The 17,161-nt window shown below is 37.5% G+C and overlaps 1 protein-coding gene and 3 pseudogenes across 1 annotated transcript; all 4 read right to left on the bottom strand.

Moving 5' to 3' along the window:
- Positions 1–2,247: 2,247 nt before the first annotated feature.
- LOC130140159 (uncharacterized) lies at positions 2,248–5,033 on the bottom strand. The gene is made up of 3 exons (XM_056318789.1): positions 4,410–5,033; positions 3,790–3,905; positions 2,248–2,379 (listed from the first exon to the last, which is right to left on the bottom strand). Exons 1-3 carry the CDS (start codon positions 4,524–4,526, stop codon positions 2,271–2,273), a joined length of 342 nt encoding a protein of 113 aa, XP_056174764.1. The 5' UTR covers positions 4,527–5,033; the 3' UTR covers positions 2,248–2,270.
- Positions 3,867–7,833, bottom strand: LOC130140160 (superoxide dismutase [Mn], mitochondrial-like; annotated as a pseudogene).
- Positions 7,804–17,161, bottom strand: part of LOC115686198 (disease resistance protein RUN1-like) — a 77,391-nt pseudogene continuing 68,033 nt past the window's right edge.
- LOC130140158 (disease resistance protein L6-like) lies at positions 14,540–15,783 on the bottom strand (annotated as a pseudogene).

A 17,161-nucleotide genomic window follows, 5' to 3' on the forward strand; every position in this document is an offset into this window, starting at 1 on the left:
CAAGCTCTACTTGAAGACTATTCAGATCTCATGAGAGTGAGCGTCTATCTGGGCGTTGGAGAAAGATCATGATTTATGAGTATTATAACTTTGCTACAAACGTCGAACCAAAGTGGAGAATTATTGAATTTATGTCACGGGTTTGAACCCACGTAACAAATTCACTTTCTTATTTAGCTCATTTCGGCAGGGGCTCACGGTCATTGGCTTAACACAAATCGAGAATAAAGAAGGCCACTAAAAGACAAAATAGGAGCACACTTTATTTTATTATATCTATTTCGGTGGGCCCAGGTCAATTTGTTGACTCCTTTACCAGTAAAGGACTTCACTTCTTGTACGTACAAAAGAAATGTGTGGGGCCACGGAAGTTAGAAAAAAGGGAAAGCAAAAACAAAGGGTTTTTTGCCGCATATAAAAATATAAAAATTGAGGGTTTCTTTCTTTCAGCGAAGACCAAAGCCGTACAAAGCAAGACGTACAGAGATGCTTGTATTCAAGCCGCATAAAGGAGGCAGAACGTACAGAGACGTTCTTAGACATGCGCGTGTTTTGCTTTGGACTTGAACACGCGGTGATTTGTATAGTGAGTTTATTTCGTCTAATTGAGTTATTTATTTGTAAACACTTTGGTTCTACGCTTAAATCTAGGTGTGAGAAACACTCGAGCGTATAAGCGAATTGTAAATCTGATTCTCCGATTATAATGAATTATTTGTTGCTGACTCTCACCGTAAATGTAAGTACCGATACTTGGACCGAATCACATAAATCTCCAGTGTCCTTATTATTTATCGTATTTTTCTAGTATTTTCGCATTGACTTAATTTACAAGATCCTATCGTTTTTGCGTCATATTTCAACAATAACCAACCTCGCTCTTTATACCATAAGCAATATGACATTACATACAAGTGATTGAGTTTTTATATGTGCTACTTCAATTATTCTGCAGAGTTATTGTAGAGTATGGAGTAGCAAATATAACATCATGACATCGAAGCTTGCAAATCTAGATGTAGACTGGTATAACATGATCTGAACTTTTGGCCATTTCATCATATATGTTTGATCCAATTGAGTGAATATCAATTAGTCAAATATTATGGTCGGTCGCTGGAATGATCTACAACTTGAATATAATAGAGACTAAAGAATATGCATGATATCTGCTGCAGGTGCCGCTGAAAAGCATTCTTTCTTTCGCAAAAGGTTGGGTGTTCGAATCCCGGGCGCCGTAGGGTGACTTTACCGGTGCGACGTGTGTGGTGGCTAGCACGTGTCGCCCCCAGGGTTTACCTTCCGGCTGTCGGCCGTGCGGGGGTTCCCTAGGTTACCAAAAAAAAAAAAGAATATGCAGGATTGGCAGTCCATTATCAAATCGGCCTCCTCAATCCCATTACAAAGGTTTGAGCGATGTCACATTGATTCCCACCCCATCCCGCAATCCATTCCGGCAATATCATAGAACTGACCTTTCACGCCATTGAAAGACAGATGTGAATGCATCATTTTGGACATTTTCTTTGTCGGTGAATGATTAGTACCGGCTTTCTCTATTTCAATCTCAATCTCACTCACCAACCACTCGGAAAGTTTTTTTTTTTTTTTTTGGTAACCCAGGGAACCCCCGCACGGCCGACAGCCGGGGAGTAAACCCTGGGGGCGACACGTGCTAGCCACCACACACGTGCCACCGGTTAAGTCACCCTGCGGCGCCCGGGATTTGAACACTCAACCTTTTGCGAGAGGAAGAGTGCCCACTCCAGCAGCGCCACCCAGGTGGGTGGTTCCACTCGGAAAGTTTTATACTCAGTCGAAGTAACAAAGCTAGTGCCTCACTCCACAGTACATATATAGCATCTGCAACTTTTAGCACCAAGGAAGCCACCACGACCACGAGATTTGGTGTGAATCGACTCTACTTTCACCAGTTTGCATGCCCAATGAGCAATAGGTTTCACATTGTTCTCTTTCATTTGGTCTAAGGCTAATCCATGTATTTTGCAGCCACACCTCCAGTTCATGAAAACAGAGGTTCTCCCGTCTCCTCTGAGCATCCCATCTCTGCAGGTTTATGCAATTTCCCCTAATCGACCAAGGGCCAGAACTTAGGACTATCTCTGCTTGGTGCCAGCCGTGAAACCTGAACAAATACATTTTCTCATTTTGAGGGGTTATAGTAATGTCAACCATACCAGCGCAGGCTTTCCTTCAAACACTAGCTACGCAGCTCGACTCAAGCATTTCTCTGACAAAATCCTTCCAATTTAAACCATCTCAGCTTCCTCATCATCAATTTGCTCAAAAATCAAATGATCCCCCAGAAGATTGTCTACCAGAGATGCTTGCAATGTTAAGAGAACCTCTGCAGGCATCCTGTAACGAGAAAAAAGAAATAGATTAGCAGAGAATAAACTCAGACATGTCGTCGAACAGTTGATAGGGGCAGTGTGTAGTGATAGGAAAACTAATGCGACAAAACAATTCCAAAGAGACATAACTAAAATAGAAAGCAGATGGAAATAACTAATGATGATAGAGCGCAAATATCAGGATATTGGATGATCGAGAAGAATGGGGGTGACGATCATGGAGAAGGATAGCAGAAAGAAAACATCATTGTGATGTAGGGAAAGCTCTCAACAGAGAGAGAGAACCTCTCACAGAGGGGAGAGATACAAATCTATGTATACCATCCTGAAGAGAACTCAATATCCCAATCTTTTTGGAGTATAAATGCTAGAAAGCTAACATATGAAATTAAGAGAAAAACGGTTCTTGTAATTTCTAGCTTACAGAAGCTCTGTTTGTAAAATCTCCTGATTTAAATTGCATACACGTACTTATGTGCAATCAATCTTGAGCTTCAGTGGCCAAAAAATCAATCTTGAGCTTCACTCTTTTAATGCCAATGTTCTTCCATTATTTTTGCAGTGTTCTACTTCAACGCAGGGTCACACATGGTGATAACAATAACTGCAACAGTGCTTCTACGTTCATACACTAATCAACGGACCAGCCACCTTTTCCCTGAACAAAGCCTGCGAGTATTACTTAGTCTACACCTTTACTAACAGTGACCGTTGTTCTCAGGGCCAAAAATTAGTTGTCACTGTCAGTGAAACTTCCACTGCCCCGACCACCAGTCCAGCTGGATTCCCGTAACTGCTGGCACCAACCACTGGGACCACCACGTCTCTACCACCACCTGGAAGTGATGCTTCGTATCTCTTTGCAACACTGCTAGTCCAGTTCATGTCCATTGCCATAAGCTTGTTATGTGAGTTCATTATACATGATCCTCATTATTTCTACTAAATATAGGTGGACTATTGATAGATCGTGAGATGTTGCTCCTCGTCATAAAGTGAATAAACTCGTTAAAATGCTTTTATAATTCCAGCATGATTCATATAGATAACATTGCTCAAACTTGCAATAGTTCATTAGTTTCTTTGAAATACATCTATGGTTCTCCTCCCAAATTCCTAAGTTCGGCTCTGTTCACAGCTCCAATATCATGAAGACAAAAACTTGCATACTAGAAACTTGAAATAGAGCATCACCAGAACAAATCCTCATTGGCGTAGCGAAAAAATCCCACCATTGGAATGATAGAGCAGAAGAGTAAATCACGCGGTGACAGGAAAAATGGTGTGAATCTTGTTAGGATCAAATTCAACACAAATGGTTGATCGAGAACTTAAAATGACAATTGTCGGAGGTGTCAACAACAATGAAACTATGAACTCACTCTTGCAGCCTTGCAACATATAAAATTCACACCTGATGATTAACTTGAAACAATCCAACGAATTTTGGGGATCCAGAGCGCCACAAGTCCAGCAGCATGATCGCTCTACTTTGCCTATGTGTTTTTGCACTTTGCCTCCAGAAGCTTCCTTAATAATCCACATGTCAATCATTAAATTACTTCGAGCAATCATATGAGAACACACAAAAGAAAATTACAGTTGCAATATCACAGAACAATAAAAAAACCAATTCAAGCAATCAGGATAAGCAAGCAAATTCATGTCATTCCTGGGTATGGGATTTCAGTCATCCACCTTAAGAAACTGAGATGACTATGGTTGAAGGGATTTTGTTAAAGAGCTGCTTGTTCTTTCAGTGTTTTGTAATTTCCACCATAACAACATCACGCATAAGCCAGTATGCCTGCCATTATAAGAATCAACAGAAGATAAAAGTTTAAGTCGCCATGTAAACAAAACAAACACGTTATAGATGACCTGCAAGCAAGCAGAACAACGTTCAATACAAAACTTATGATCTAGTCCTCCAACAAGGGCTGCCAGTTACATTCCTACTATGATCAAGAGAAAGATTTCATTCCAACTAAGGAACAGGAATCACTCAGTAATGTTCAAAAAAGAATCACTCACGGATGATTCACCAGGACTGCCAGCTTCATTCATGATTTTATCAAGTCTAAGATTTTGCCTTATTAGGGGACAGGGATCAGTCTCAAATATCGAACTATCACCAGAATGTGATCTCATGAATACCCGACGTAACAACTGCTCATATTCTATATGAGGAAAGCTCAAGACAATTCAGATATTGGCTGTAGCCACTTGCATCTGGAAATGTCGTAAGCTTGTGGAAGCTCCAAGTCTCTAAGCCCTCAAGGCTCAATTAGTTTGTCGCGGTCTGGTACGACAATTGACGAGCATCATCAAATCTCTATACTTTATAGGTGGCTCGATCCTTTGAGCCCTGAGATGTCTGATAATTTCCAACGAGCTGTCACTATCAAGTTCCTTAAATCTTCCAATTTCGACACATCTGGGAATTTCGCTAACAACTTGCAACCTTGAATACACACACTTTTGCAGGATGAGAATATCTCTAGGCTTTGAATGTAATCGCAGCGGTTGATTTTCAACCTGTTCAGGGTTTTCAATCACGATAGATCCGATAATCTCCCAAGGGAAGTGCAACAACAGATATCCAATATTACCAAAAAATCCAGCCCGTCAAGGTTGCGTTTCAACAAGACTCTTGCAGTTTGCAACATGAAAGCCCTCAAATTCTTTAAACTAGAAAGATCTGGTTATCTTTCGATGGATGTGCAATTAGAGATATCCAATCTTACCAATAATCAACCTCTCAAGGCCGTGAATTTCAACTAGATTCCTGCAGTCTGCAGCATAGAATCCCTTAAGACATTTTTAACTTGATAGGTCTGTTTATCTTTTAATGGATTGAAAGGTCTGGTAATCTTTTAATGGACATGCATCTAAAGACATTAAAACTACCCAAATTTTCTAATTAATCAATCAAGGCCTCGAACTTCAACTAGATTCTCGCAATTTGCAGCGTGAAATTCTAAGTCTTTAAACTGGAAAAGTCTGGTAATCTTTTAATAGAAGAGCACCCAGAGATATTCAATCTTGCCAGTAAATCCAACCTGTAAAGACCACGAATTTCAACTAGATTTCGGCAATTTGCAGCATGGAATCTTTCAATGGATGCGCATCCAGAGATACAGAATGTTACCAGATATTCTATATGGGTCAGCCTCAAACTTCAACTAAATTCTCGCAGTTGGCAGCATCTGATTCTTTTAGATTCTTTAAACTTGAAAGGCCAAGTGATTGAATGGACATGCAAACAGAGATATCCAAACTTACCAGACTCTTGCAGTTTGCAACACATGATAGCCTTAGATGTTTCGAACCCGAAAGGTCCCCTGAATCTCAACTACATTCTCGCAACTCGCAGCGTTTGTTTCGAAGTTGTAAAGCAGCACCTTCTGCAGTCATTTTCTGCACGAGTGCGTCTAAAGAACCGAGCCAAAATGATTGTCAATGGCCCAACCGAGGGAACCTTTTGGTGGCTCACCACCTCCTCCCTGCATTACCCAACATAGAGCGACCACAAGGATCAAAATTTGTCAAACATGCATTTACCTGAATTGGAGCAAGATTATTCCATACTATGGAGTGATTAACATGACCTGAACATAGGTTACATCCACAAAATCGTAAGAGGAGCAAAATCAAAAGGATAATAATGGGCTAAGCGCCAAAAGCTAATCTTTAATAGTTGAATATGCACATAGAGAAAATAAAGAGAAAATTTAAGATTGTTGGATAATTTATAAAAACAAGAAGAGGTAATAGAAGGGCCGGCGCAGCCATCAGTGCTCTTAGATAAAACACAAAATTTCTGCAAATTGTTTTCAAACAATAGACCTGAATGTAGCATGTTTCAAATGTGATGAAGTTCTTTAAGAAAGTTCAATCACAGTCGTGGTTCAACATGCCTTTGCCAAACTGCATGAACTACCACCACAATGCCTATGAAGCTTACTTAAAAATGAATTGATAATATCTGATACAACATTTCACACTTGTTCATCACATGCTGTAAATTATTCATATGAAACAAAACGAAACTCAGAAACCCTAATTTCACCTCTTTTCCCCTTTCATTTAGTTGGTAGCAACTGCAATAAGAATGTGATAACAAAAAAAACCTACCGATGCAATGACTAATCTAAGCAACTGTCTTCAGGATGGAAAGACAACCCTCAACAAAATTTTCCTCCTAGTCAGTAAGCACGACACAATCTGAATGTGGTGACATTCGAACGCCACCCATCCTCACTAGTGCCATATAGATCCAAAACTTGTCACTCTGTACATTCTATAGTACTATGGTTCATCAGGAGCACCAGCGCACCATTCACATCGATAGGGCAAAAGCTATTGACAACCAATCAGACATTGGTGAGCTATGGCAGACAAATACTAAAAAACCAGGAACTTTGGCTCTAGAGGGGAGCTAACCCATCAAGGATTTGACATGAGCAGCGACTGCAGATAATAGATTTGTCTTACCAAGTGCTGGCAAAGCCAGATCAATCACTTTATATACACTACAAGTTCCCTTGCGAAGGATAGCTCATCTTTGAAATGTGCCGCTTATTATATTCAATTGTCCACGAGTTAAATTCTCAACCACCTTTCACTCTCAATTTCATTGAATCTGAAGAAGCTTTCATCACAAATAACGCCTTCCTTCAGTCCATTAACCTTAAATGGAACAAAGTCAAGAGCATTTTTCCTTGTTCATCTGTTTCGCTGACAAATAAGACTATATGCTAAATTGCGTTCAGCTACTGTGACCGAAAACCTTAACAGCTCTGCCTAGTCCTCATCATTTCTCGAGGGAACACTTTAAGTCACTAAGGATTGACCCCAAACGAGAAGTGAAGCACCTCCTCAGCAAATTTGACTCTGGCAATTCATTAAGGTCCTGTTTCTATGCAACGGCAGGCAACAGTTAAAGAACAATCCGAACACTCGTCGAGTCCGCGTTAGACAAGAGAATGCTCGATCAATTATCGCTCCGACAAATTTCACCCTCACTTCCATTGAACTTAGAAAGCAAACAACAAAAACTAAATCCCAGACAGAAGGAACGAAAGAAACAAGAGGACAAAACAGAAAAGAATCGAACCTCCGCCATTGAACTTGATAGGAGCTCTGCAACTTATTAACGACGGCCGGAGCGTCGCCCTCACCCATGGCATCGTGGAGCTGCTCGAGCGCCGTGTTGGAGGCCTGGCGGTGGTGGTGCTTCTTCTGGCGGTGCAGCCGCATGATCTCGCCGCTGATTGCGGGCTGGAGGGCGCCGTAGTCGTAGGGGAGATCAAGCCGCCATTAGAGCCGAGGCCAGACGCGGAGGCGGAGGCTAGGGTTTTTGCCGGCCAGCAGCGCGCGGAGAGCCATGGGAGCTTCCCTTCTGCTGTGGAGCTGATCTTCGAGCTCAGTCAGATACACACCTGGGCTCGTCACCTCTGGACAATCTGGGAATTTGCCTATTCAATGTCGTAGTGTATAAACGGCCCAACCCCCGTCTAATGCGAGCGCTGGACAAATTAACCTCCCCAGAGAAAGTAACAGATCGAACAGAAACCTTGGATAGTCGGACGGGAAGCTCGGGGAGACATTCAAGTGGACGGCAATCAGAAAGGGTGAGTTCCTCGAGAAGGGTTAGTTTGGAAAGAAATGGTAACGATGGACTTGGGAAAGTGATGTGCAGAGCTGTTAAGCTGGCGGGCGGCTCAGGTATTCCTCGAAGGTTTTCGCAAAATTTAAGGCTGAGACATTGGAGAGAAGAGAGCTTAGAAATGCTTTCTGGCAAACCCAAAATGCTCGATCTGTCTAAATAAAGCTCGTTTAGCGAAACCAGTTCGCCTATATTATTAGGCAGTCCTTTCAGATTGTCGCAGCATACTGCACTCAACTCTTGGAGTTTCGCCAGCATTCCAATGACACTAGGCAATTCCGTCACGGGAGTTCCACTAATGCGCAAGATCCTCAAATTTTGCAGATTCCCAATGCTTTCAGGTAATTTTGTAATCGATGTCCATGCTAATCGCAGCTCATTCAATGATGCCAACTTTCCAATCGAGTCGGGGATCTCTCTCAACGATCGACATTCCGATAGGTCAAGGCGAGACAGGGATGCTAGATTGCCTATGGAGCTAGGTATGCGAGCTAATGATTCGCAGCCATAGGCATTAAGAGTCTCCAGCGGCTCCATAGAACTAATGAATTCAGGTAATTCTTTAATCCTTGTCTCATGTAAGTTCAGCTGAGTTAACGACACAAAGGAGCCAATGGATTCTAGAAGCTGAGCAAATTTATCACAACTTAGGGCACCTAGAGTCATTAGCTTCATCAGACAACCTCTCGAAATAGGATTCTCTTTTATAGCGGTGTCACTTATAAGAAGCTCCCTCGATTCTTCCATTCTCCCCACTCTTGCCGGTAGCTCCTTCAATCTCTTACAATAGTTTACATTCAAGGAGACGAGGGTCTTGATATACCATATAGAAGGATGAATTGCTTCCAGACTACAACAGTTTTCAAGAATCAAAATCTCCAAGCTTTTAAAAGCAGACAAGTCGGGAGTTCTTCTCAAATGTTTACAATACGAGAGGTTGAGAACTTTCAGCTCGGTTGCCATCTGAAAGAAACAAAGGAAAACCTCATTGAAATTGGACAGCTGCAATGTGTGATTTTCCACTATTCCTTGTATCATTTTAAGAATCTTTAAAATTCCTAAAAAGTACCAATGCTCCGCTACTCTTTCACAATTGTCTTATTTAATTTTAAATGTTTTATTAGTAGTGTTTGGCTACACCACCATATTGATTTTTTTTAAGCATATCCATTGCAAAAAGAATGTTATCTACGTACAACTGCTAGCTGTGTTTTTTTTCGGATAAAATTTCAAAGAGAAAATATATTCAGTTTTTAAGAGCTATGGCGATGCCGTTGATTAGACATAAACAAATTTTATTATCAGAAAGCAAATGACACTTTAATAGTATGAAATTAAAGAGAAACAGGTAGTTTAATTATGAAAAGTAATTTTTTAATGTTATATGTACAAGATATAAAGCATGTTGTATTCCAAAAGAATTTGATGCCATTGGAAGGATAATTTTATTACTCTCGTGACATCAATAATTTATATTTGTGTTATACAGTGACGACTTCCATAATCAACAATTATAATGAATAAATATTTCGTGCAACAAGTTAGAGCAATTCATAAATTATATGCATTACCCTAAGATTAAAATTAATTTAGAATTTTAGTATGTACGTACAGCACAAGTCACTGCATGGGAGTTTTTGTTTCTCCAAGAAAGAAGATTGATATAGAGATATAACAAGAATCGCTCAAAAGAACTACTTTTGCATGGGGATAAATTATCTTAGAAGCCACAAACCAGCTAGATTAACGAAAATCAAAATATGCACGAATATGTAATTATGTTTTTAATAGATGTTAATTAATATAGTTAATTTCTTTTTTAGTATTGTCTAAGGTTAAGCATGACGGATTGTAGAGTTTTATCAATTAAAGATATTAAGGGGCAGAAGCTTCTGAATACATAGGTGCCTATAAATTCCATATTTAGATGAAAATCCTTAATTCGAGGAATGATATTAAACCTTTCTACAAGAAAGAAAGGAGAACTTGGTGTGATTGGACCTTCGGTATCACGTAATTATTCACAAGAAATATATCTTCTCAATATCTTACCTTAAGTGGACCCCATCCTCTCCAGTTTTCTGAAATTTTACTACTTGATAGATTGAGCACGACTAATTTCTTCGGATGAAAGTTGGCCATTTTGAAATTTGAGGGACACTCCTTCCACTCCAGCCATCTTAATTGGGGAAGCAAGTTTTGGAAATCTCCGGTGAAATTCACGCCGTTTGCAGCTTGAAGGAACCTCAAGTTGGTGAGTTCCTTAAACTGTTCACCTTGGTAGTTTTTCCAGCCATAATAGCCAAGATGAAGGGCCTCAATCTTACTGGTGCCCTACAATTATAAAACATTGTGGACCGTAAAATTGACGAAATTGACTGTATATAAGAAAAGATGGACTAATTTCAATTTGATATCATACTATTATGGTGTAGGCTTCTTACTTTCAACTTAGTGAAATAACAAGTTGTTTTTGCATATGATTTATCTAATTCATGTACAAATGTGAAGCTCACGAAGGTGTTTTCGAACTTTTCCTCTTCCAATTATGCCTTTCGTAAATTTGCACCTTTTGAATTACCAAAAATTGCATCCTTTCAAAATTACTATAGAAGACCTATCTTTTTGTACAAACTACTTCAAATATAACTATCAAAATTCATGCCCTTTATATGTGAAAAAGCATAACTCTTACAGTTCAAGTACATTTATCAAACTTGTCATCAAAACATGTTTCACAATTAGAGAATTTGAATTGTAGAATCCCCCCTATTATTCTGGTGTACCTTGTCTGCAATTCTCACTGGCAAAGTGAAATCGAGAATGTCATCTCAAAAAGTATGCTCGTGTTTTACATTAATTCCTTTCTTATCATATGTTTCTTTAATGAGTGTTTTTTAATTATACATGGAAGAAAAATCGATTATATATGAAACGTTATATAGATGATCTTTACTCCTCTTTTGTTGGTACAGATGTTTGATGCAACATTTTCATTATCTTGTTTATTTTTTTAAAGTGAAATAGCATAAATTAATGAGATCTTGCTTCCAGAAAGATTGTACATGAGGATTGATTAAATTGGATACTAAGGGAATTCAAGTCTTTTCCATTTTTCTTTCATTGTAACCAAATATTTAGGGGCCTCAAATTTATTTTGTCTTAGGTGATGAATTGCACAGTGAGCACAAATCATGAGAGTTAAAAGACGGATTTGTTTGGTGGTTTGAATATTTCCTTCAAACTTTTATTCTTTCGGATGTGACACTACTTATTTTTCCTTCAATTTTTTTTTTGTATATTATCATATTTTCGTTAATAACTTCATAGATACCCTTTTTTTCAATTCTAAGCAATGTTATATTTAGTTGATTACATTTTCATTTGTGCAAAAATATGTTCGCTGAAATGCATTGGTAGAAATTTTTTTACAAATCTCGTAACTTCATTATATTTAGTGTTTTTTTAATTAAAGATACTCATGACATTTGCACATGCTTGTCTGATACTTGCACAAATCATCCATATGTTGTAATTGCTTTTAGTTGCATACCTTTTAACTTTCATGCCAATAATAAAAATTAATCAAGACACAAAATTCAAAACCATAATTATTTACATCACAGGTATTGGAATGAGCCATTGCTTTGACCACCTCTCTAGGAAGTAAAACGTCCGAACTGGAATTTCTCTTTGCATTTTGAGTGGCATAGTTTCTAGACGATTTTTTTTTATGGTACATACATAATGTTTTTGCATTAACGGACACTTAGTTTTGAAAACGTAAGTTTGAATAGACACATTTCTACATATTACACGTTCATGAAACAGAACCATGTAATAACTTTTACATAACTCAAACCAATCAACATATAGCTACTTCGGCTTTATTACATTACGGTGTGATAGCGATTATATTGTAGCCTTGTTCCATTACCGTAACCATACGGGTTGTTAGTGTAATTTGTTGACCACCTCTAGTTTTGTAAATTCATTGAATTTGTGAAGAATAGGGAAGATCAAGATCCTGAGACTAGAGTGCAAAGCAGAAGTTAAAAGTGTTTTGAGTGTTAAAAATCTAAGTAAAATATTTATGGCTCTATTGTTCCGTTTATTGTAAAGATTTAACTTTTTTCTTCTAATGTCTTATTTTAATCCATAGATCTTACCAAACAACATAACATATATATTTTGTAGCAATGGGAACAATTTATGAATTTATCTTTTATTATGTGCGACGGCTTCATATTTGACAAGTAAATAATATTAAAAGCATACTTGTCAAATTACAGATCAATATCATATTGGACTCGTATTTGACAAATACATAATATTAAAAAATCAATAAAAAAGATATCCATCATCACAAGAAAACTTATATTACATGCTTTAGGAATAAATTAATATAATCAAATTAGCCATCATGGAAGAAAAAATGTATATGTTTAGAGGAATCTATTACATGGATGCATATATTTCAACAATAAGTATAACGCAATGTAGCAACGACTGTTATGATTGAAAACGTGTATGGATAACCATTGTGACTAAGAAATATCCATCATCGTTGTTTAGCATGCTTTACAAACAAATGAATGTAATAAATTTGTCCATCATAGAAGGAAAAAGAACATATGTTTAGACCGATCTTTTTACGTGGTTATATATATTTCTACAATAAGTATAACAAAATGCATAATTAGTGATGGCTATTATGATTAAAAAGTTCTATGGATACTCATTATGAGAAAAAATTTTGTTCTATTTCACAAGCAGATTATATAAAAAAATTATGTAACATGATAGCTCATATTTAACAAATAAATTATGTAAAGGTACTAATTATGTGCTATAAAATGCTCATTATGAGGATGTAGAAATATCTATTATAACATGGTAGCTAATACTTGAGAAATAAAAAATCGACAAAAAAGTTATATAACATGGATAGCCCATATTTAACAAATGACAATATAAATATTAACTAAATCTTTGCTAAATACAATGCTCACTTGGAGTTGAACGATGCAGTCATAATTATTACAACATGAAAGCCTATATTTGACAAATGAATATTATCGGGGGATTAACAGAAAAAATAATCCAACGTCATAGAACTAAAAAAGTATTAGCAAATTCACGGAAGAAAATTATCCACTATTATGAAAAGTCAATAGAACGAAATAATATATAATTAGAGCGTTATACTACACAGTTGCGTATATATCATAAATAAATATGAAAGTGACATTAACAAATCAACGCTGTTAACTAACGATTGACAACAAAGAACTCAATTGCACAAACTTGGAAAGATAAAGGACTACATTGAGCCAAAAAAAATAGATAAAAGACTAAATCACACAAACAATAATACTTAGGGGGTACTAAATCTGTACTTAGCCCAACTTAAAAATTACAGGAACCTTGATAGCCAATTGTCACAAACGAATAGAGGTCTCATTATCATAACAAACAACTCATAAGAAGTCAATAATGAGTAGAAGAAAAAAGAAAGAACCAGACCTAGCAAGAAATCAAAACAAGAATCCAAACATCAAACATGCACGTCAAAATGATATGAGAGAAAAGCATGGCCTCAACAATTTATGCGAGCTTTTCTCTAAAAGTGCTATGTTAATCATTATGTTTTTGTAGTTTTGTTGTTGCGTTGAAGTTACCAAAAGGAGAGTTTCCTGATCACAATACTACCGGGTAAAGAGATATATCATTTATCAATAACCAAGATATTGCTCCTCAATTATGTCCTAAAACCAGGCAAGAACAACAATTAATCGAAAGAGCTCTTTTGCTGGTAGAAGCAGCAAGTTTTGGGGACTTAGGACCGGCAACAATTTTAATTCAAACAAGAAAGAGAAGATGAGCTCACATTCACTAATTAAGACAAGTAAAGAAAACTCTTACCTTGTTACTCTTGAGCACATCCGTGGCTTCCTCACGAATCCATAATCTACTACGCTTTTGAGGCTTCTTTTGATTTTCTAGACGAACAATTTCCCTTCCAAGATCTCTTAGTTGATCATGCATCATCAGTGTGCCGTTTTCATCAACTTTAATGAGGGACATAAGACTCAATACTTCAATCCCCTTCCCGGGGAAAAAATCACAAGCATCCCACATATAAGTCGGATTTTGTTTAGATGCTCCAATAAAAAAACATGCAATATCCAAAAAAATTTGTTGCTCCTCATAATCTAATGCTTTGTAACTTATCCCCAACGTCTCTTGCACCTTCTTATCAGGCACTTTCTTTAATTTCTTTGATGTATCTTCCCATGCTTCCTTTGTCTTTCCACATAAGAATGAACCTATAACTTCAAGAGCTAAAGGAAGCCCCCCAGTAGTAGATACAACCTCATAAGAGATATCCTTGTAATCACTAGGAGGAAAATCCTTTCGAAACGCATGTCTACTAAATAAAATCAATGATTGATCCGAAGGCAACTCGTTGAGTTCATACATGTGGCTAGCCCCGTCAAGAATACTCTTGTTTCTAGTTGTAATTATGACTATACTTCCTGCTTTAAACCAACTACCATCTCTGACCAAAGCATTCAACTGAGTATTATCATCCATATCATCAAGAAGAGTAAGAATTTTCTTACTTGTAAATCGAGATTTGAGGACACTGATTCCTTCATCGACATTAGACACCTCACATGAACTTCCTATTATGTCAAAAATGAGCTGCTTTTGTAGGCATTTAATACCCTCGCGCTGAGATGTTTCTCGAATATTAGCTAGAAAGCTACGATCCTCAAAATGACTAGACAGTTTGTTGTATAACACCTTTGCAAGAGTTGTCTTACCAATGCCGCCCATTCCATGAATTCCAATAATCCATGTACCATTGAATTTAGCATCTATCTTACTCATAATTTGTTCCACACGATCATTGGTTCCCACCAACTGTTCGGGAACATTTAGCTGAAAAAGTCTTTTTAACTCACTCATAACTCTTCTTACTACCGTTTTGACTAATTCCGCTTTATGCCTGTCAAATAACAATATAAAATTTCAATATATGATGGCAATGTTTATATGCTTTTTCAAGTAAGATCTATTTATAAAAAACTAAACAATATTTCGACGGAGAAAAATGTACCCGTTATCAATTTTATCGGATTCCCATCCTTTTAAGTAACTGACTTCTTTGAGTTCATCTTCCCATTCTTTCACAACCATTTGGTCCGAATTTTTTTTATGTGCATTGATAGCATCTCCAAATCTCCCTGCAAGATGTCGCGCGTTCGAGGGTTCCACTTTGTAAAATATGGGTAACACTATTTGCCCTTTACTTCTCTTGCACTTCAACATCTGAACTAGCTCATGAAGGCACCATTTGCTAGAAGCGTAGTCCTTCGAGATAATGGGGATCGAGATCATAGACTGTGTAATACTACAGAGAAGCTCTGGACCAATCTCCTCACCAATAGGGAGCTCATTGTCGTCTCTGAATACATGAATTCCTGCATCAACAAGACTAGTATAGAGATAATCGGTGAAGCCTTTGCGAGTGTCTTTTCCTCTAAAGCTCAAGAACACTTCGTAATCATTTCGTTTCGGCTTTTTGGCTCCGTCTTCATAATCACCTACATGTGGAGAGCTCGATGAGGAAGACACTCCGTATTGCAGATCTTCTGAATGAGTATGTTCTTTTCTTGTCATCTCGACATTGATGGAGCAGAGCCTCAAAAGAAGGGGAATATGGAAATCCCAGAGCTGGGATGTGCAAAAATGTCTCTCAAAACTCAATTCAGAGCTACATTCAAACAAAAACAAAAGCTCTTGTCCGACTCATCAGAAGAAAATGGAGCGATCAAAGCAGGAAAGAGAGAAGAGGAGAAGAGCAAGTAGTCACCGATTACCTGAGGAGTGCTCAAACAACACAATCCACACACTGCTATGATCTCCACCGATTCTCAGTCTTCGATCTTGGATTACCCACACGCACCGCTCTTTATTGTGCGTGCTTGAACAATGCTGAGTTCTGGCCATCCAACGATCCAAGACTCTTCATGCCAATTGAACCGCTACGATGCATGTTGCACGGAAAGGTCAATTATTGCAGGCGTAATTTCCGGAACACTGCTTGGAAGGTGCATGGAAAGACTTGACTTGACTTGCCTTTTCTGTTAACAATAAAAATAAAAAAGAAAGCTAACAAGGTAAAGTCACATGCTCCTAGTGCTAACGTTGATGAGTCAATGACAAAAACACATCAGTTGTCGGATTAAATCAGATTTTGTTAAAAAAAATGTCTGTACGACACTTAATATTTAAATAAGGAAAATTGTTATTTTCAATCTATAATCAGATTTTTTTTTCAAAAGAGATTTCTTTGAAAAGGTAACTCACAAAATAAATCTCTCCAAGAACAATTTCTCAAACTATATTTCTCCACGTCACCTCAAGTCTAAAGATAATCTAGTCATCATCAACCCCTCACCCAAGTCACTTTTGTCTCGATCCTTAAATTAATAATTTTTTAGATTTTACATAAAATTTATTCTTTTAGTGTCGGTTAACGGATTCTCTTTGATCAAATATTTATTTAGTAATACATTTTCACTTTTTTATTTCGTTTGTTATTGAGCTTTTTTATTTCATGTGGACATTCTTATTTTGCTTAGCTTTTAAGCCAAGATCATCACTTAAAATATTACGACTCTGACCAATTATATTGTTGCGATCTCCACCGTTCTCAGTCTTTGACATTTTATTACCGACGCAAAAAAAACTCTCTGCCATTAAAAAAATTAGAGAGCAATTCCGCAATTTCCACAGCATTATGCGGAGGATGTGTGGAAACTACGCAAGTGTTTCTTGACATGACTTGCTTTTTTTATTAATAGAAAATATAAAAGAAAACGCACCAACAATACAATACTCATAAGTGATTAGAGAACTGTGTTGGATAAGATGGCAAATTGGCGTTAGAATAATATAAAGAAAAGTGCCCTTCTTTATAGCTAATTCGATTGGGATTAGCGTAAATGAAGTTTTTGTCTAATTTCTCGGCTGCTGAAGGGTGATACCAGCTTAATTTCTTTTGCCCTTTTCTGTGGTTAACTTGAAGCAACTGCTGTTGATT

The sequence above is a fragment of the Syzygium oleosum genome, unplaced genomic scaffold, assembly GCF_021117445.2.
Source record: "Syzygium oleosum isolate NSW1041296 unplaced genomic scaffold, Sole_v2.1 Sole_v2.16, whole genome shotgun sequence".
NCBI classification, from domain to species: domain Eukaryota; kingdom Viridiplantae; phylum Streptophyta; class Magnoliopsida; order Myrtales; family Myrtaceae; genus Syzygium; species Syzygium oleosum.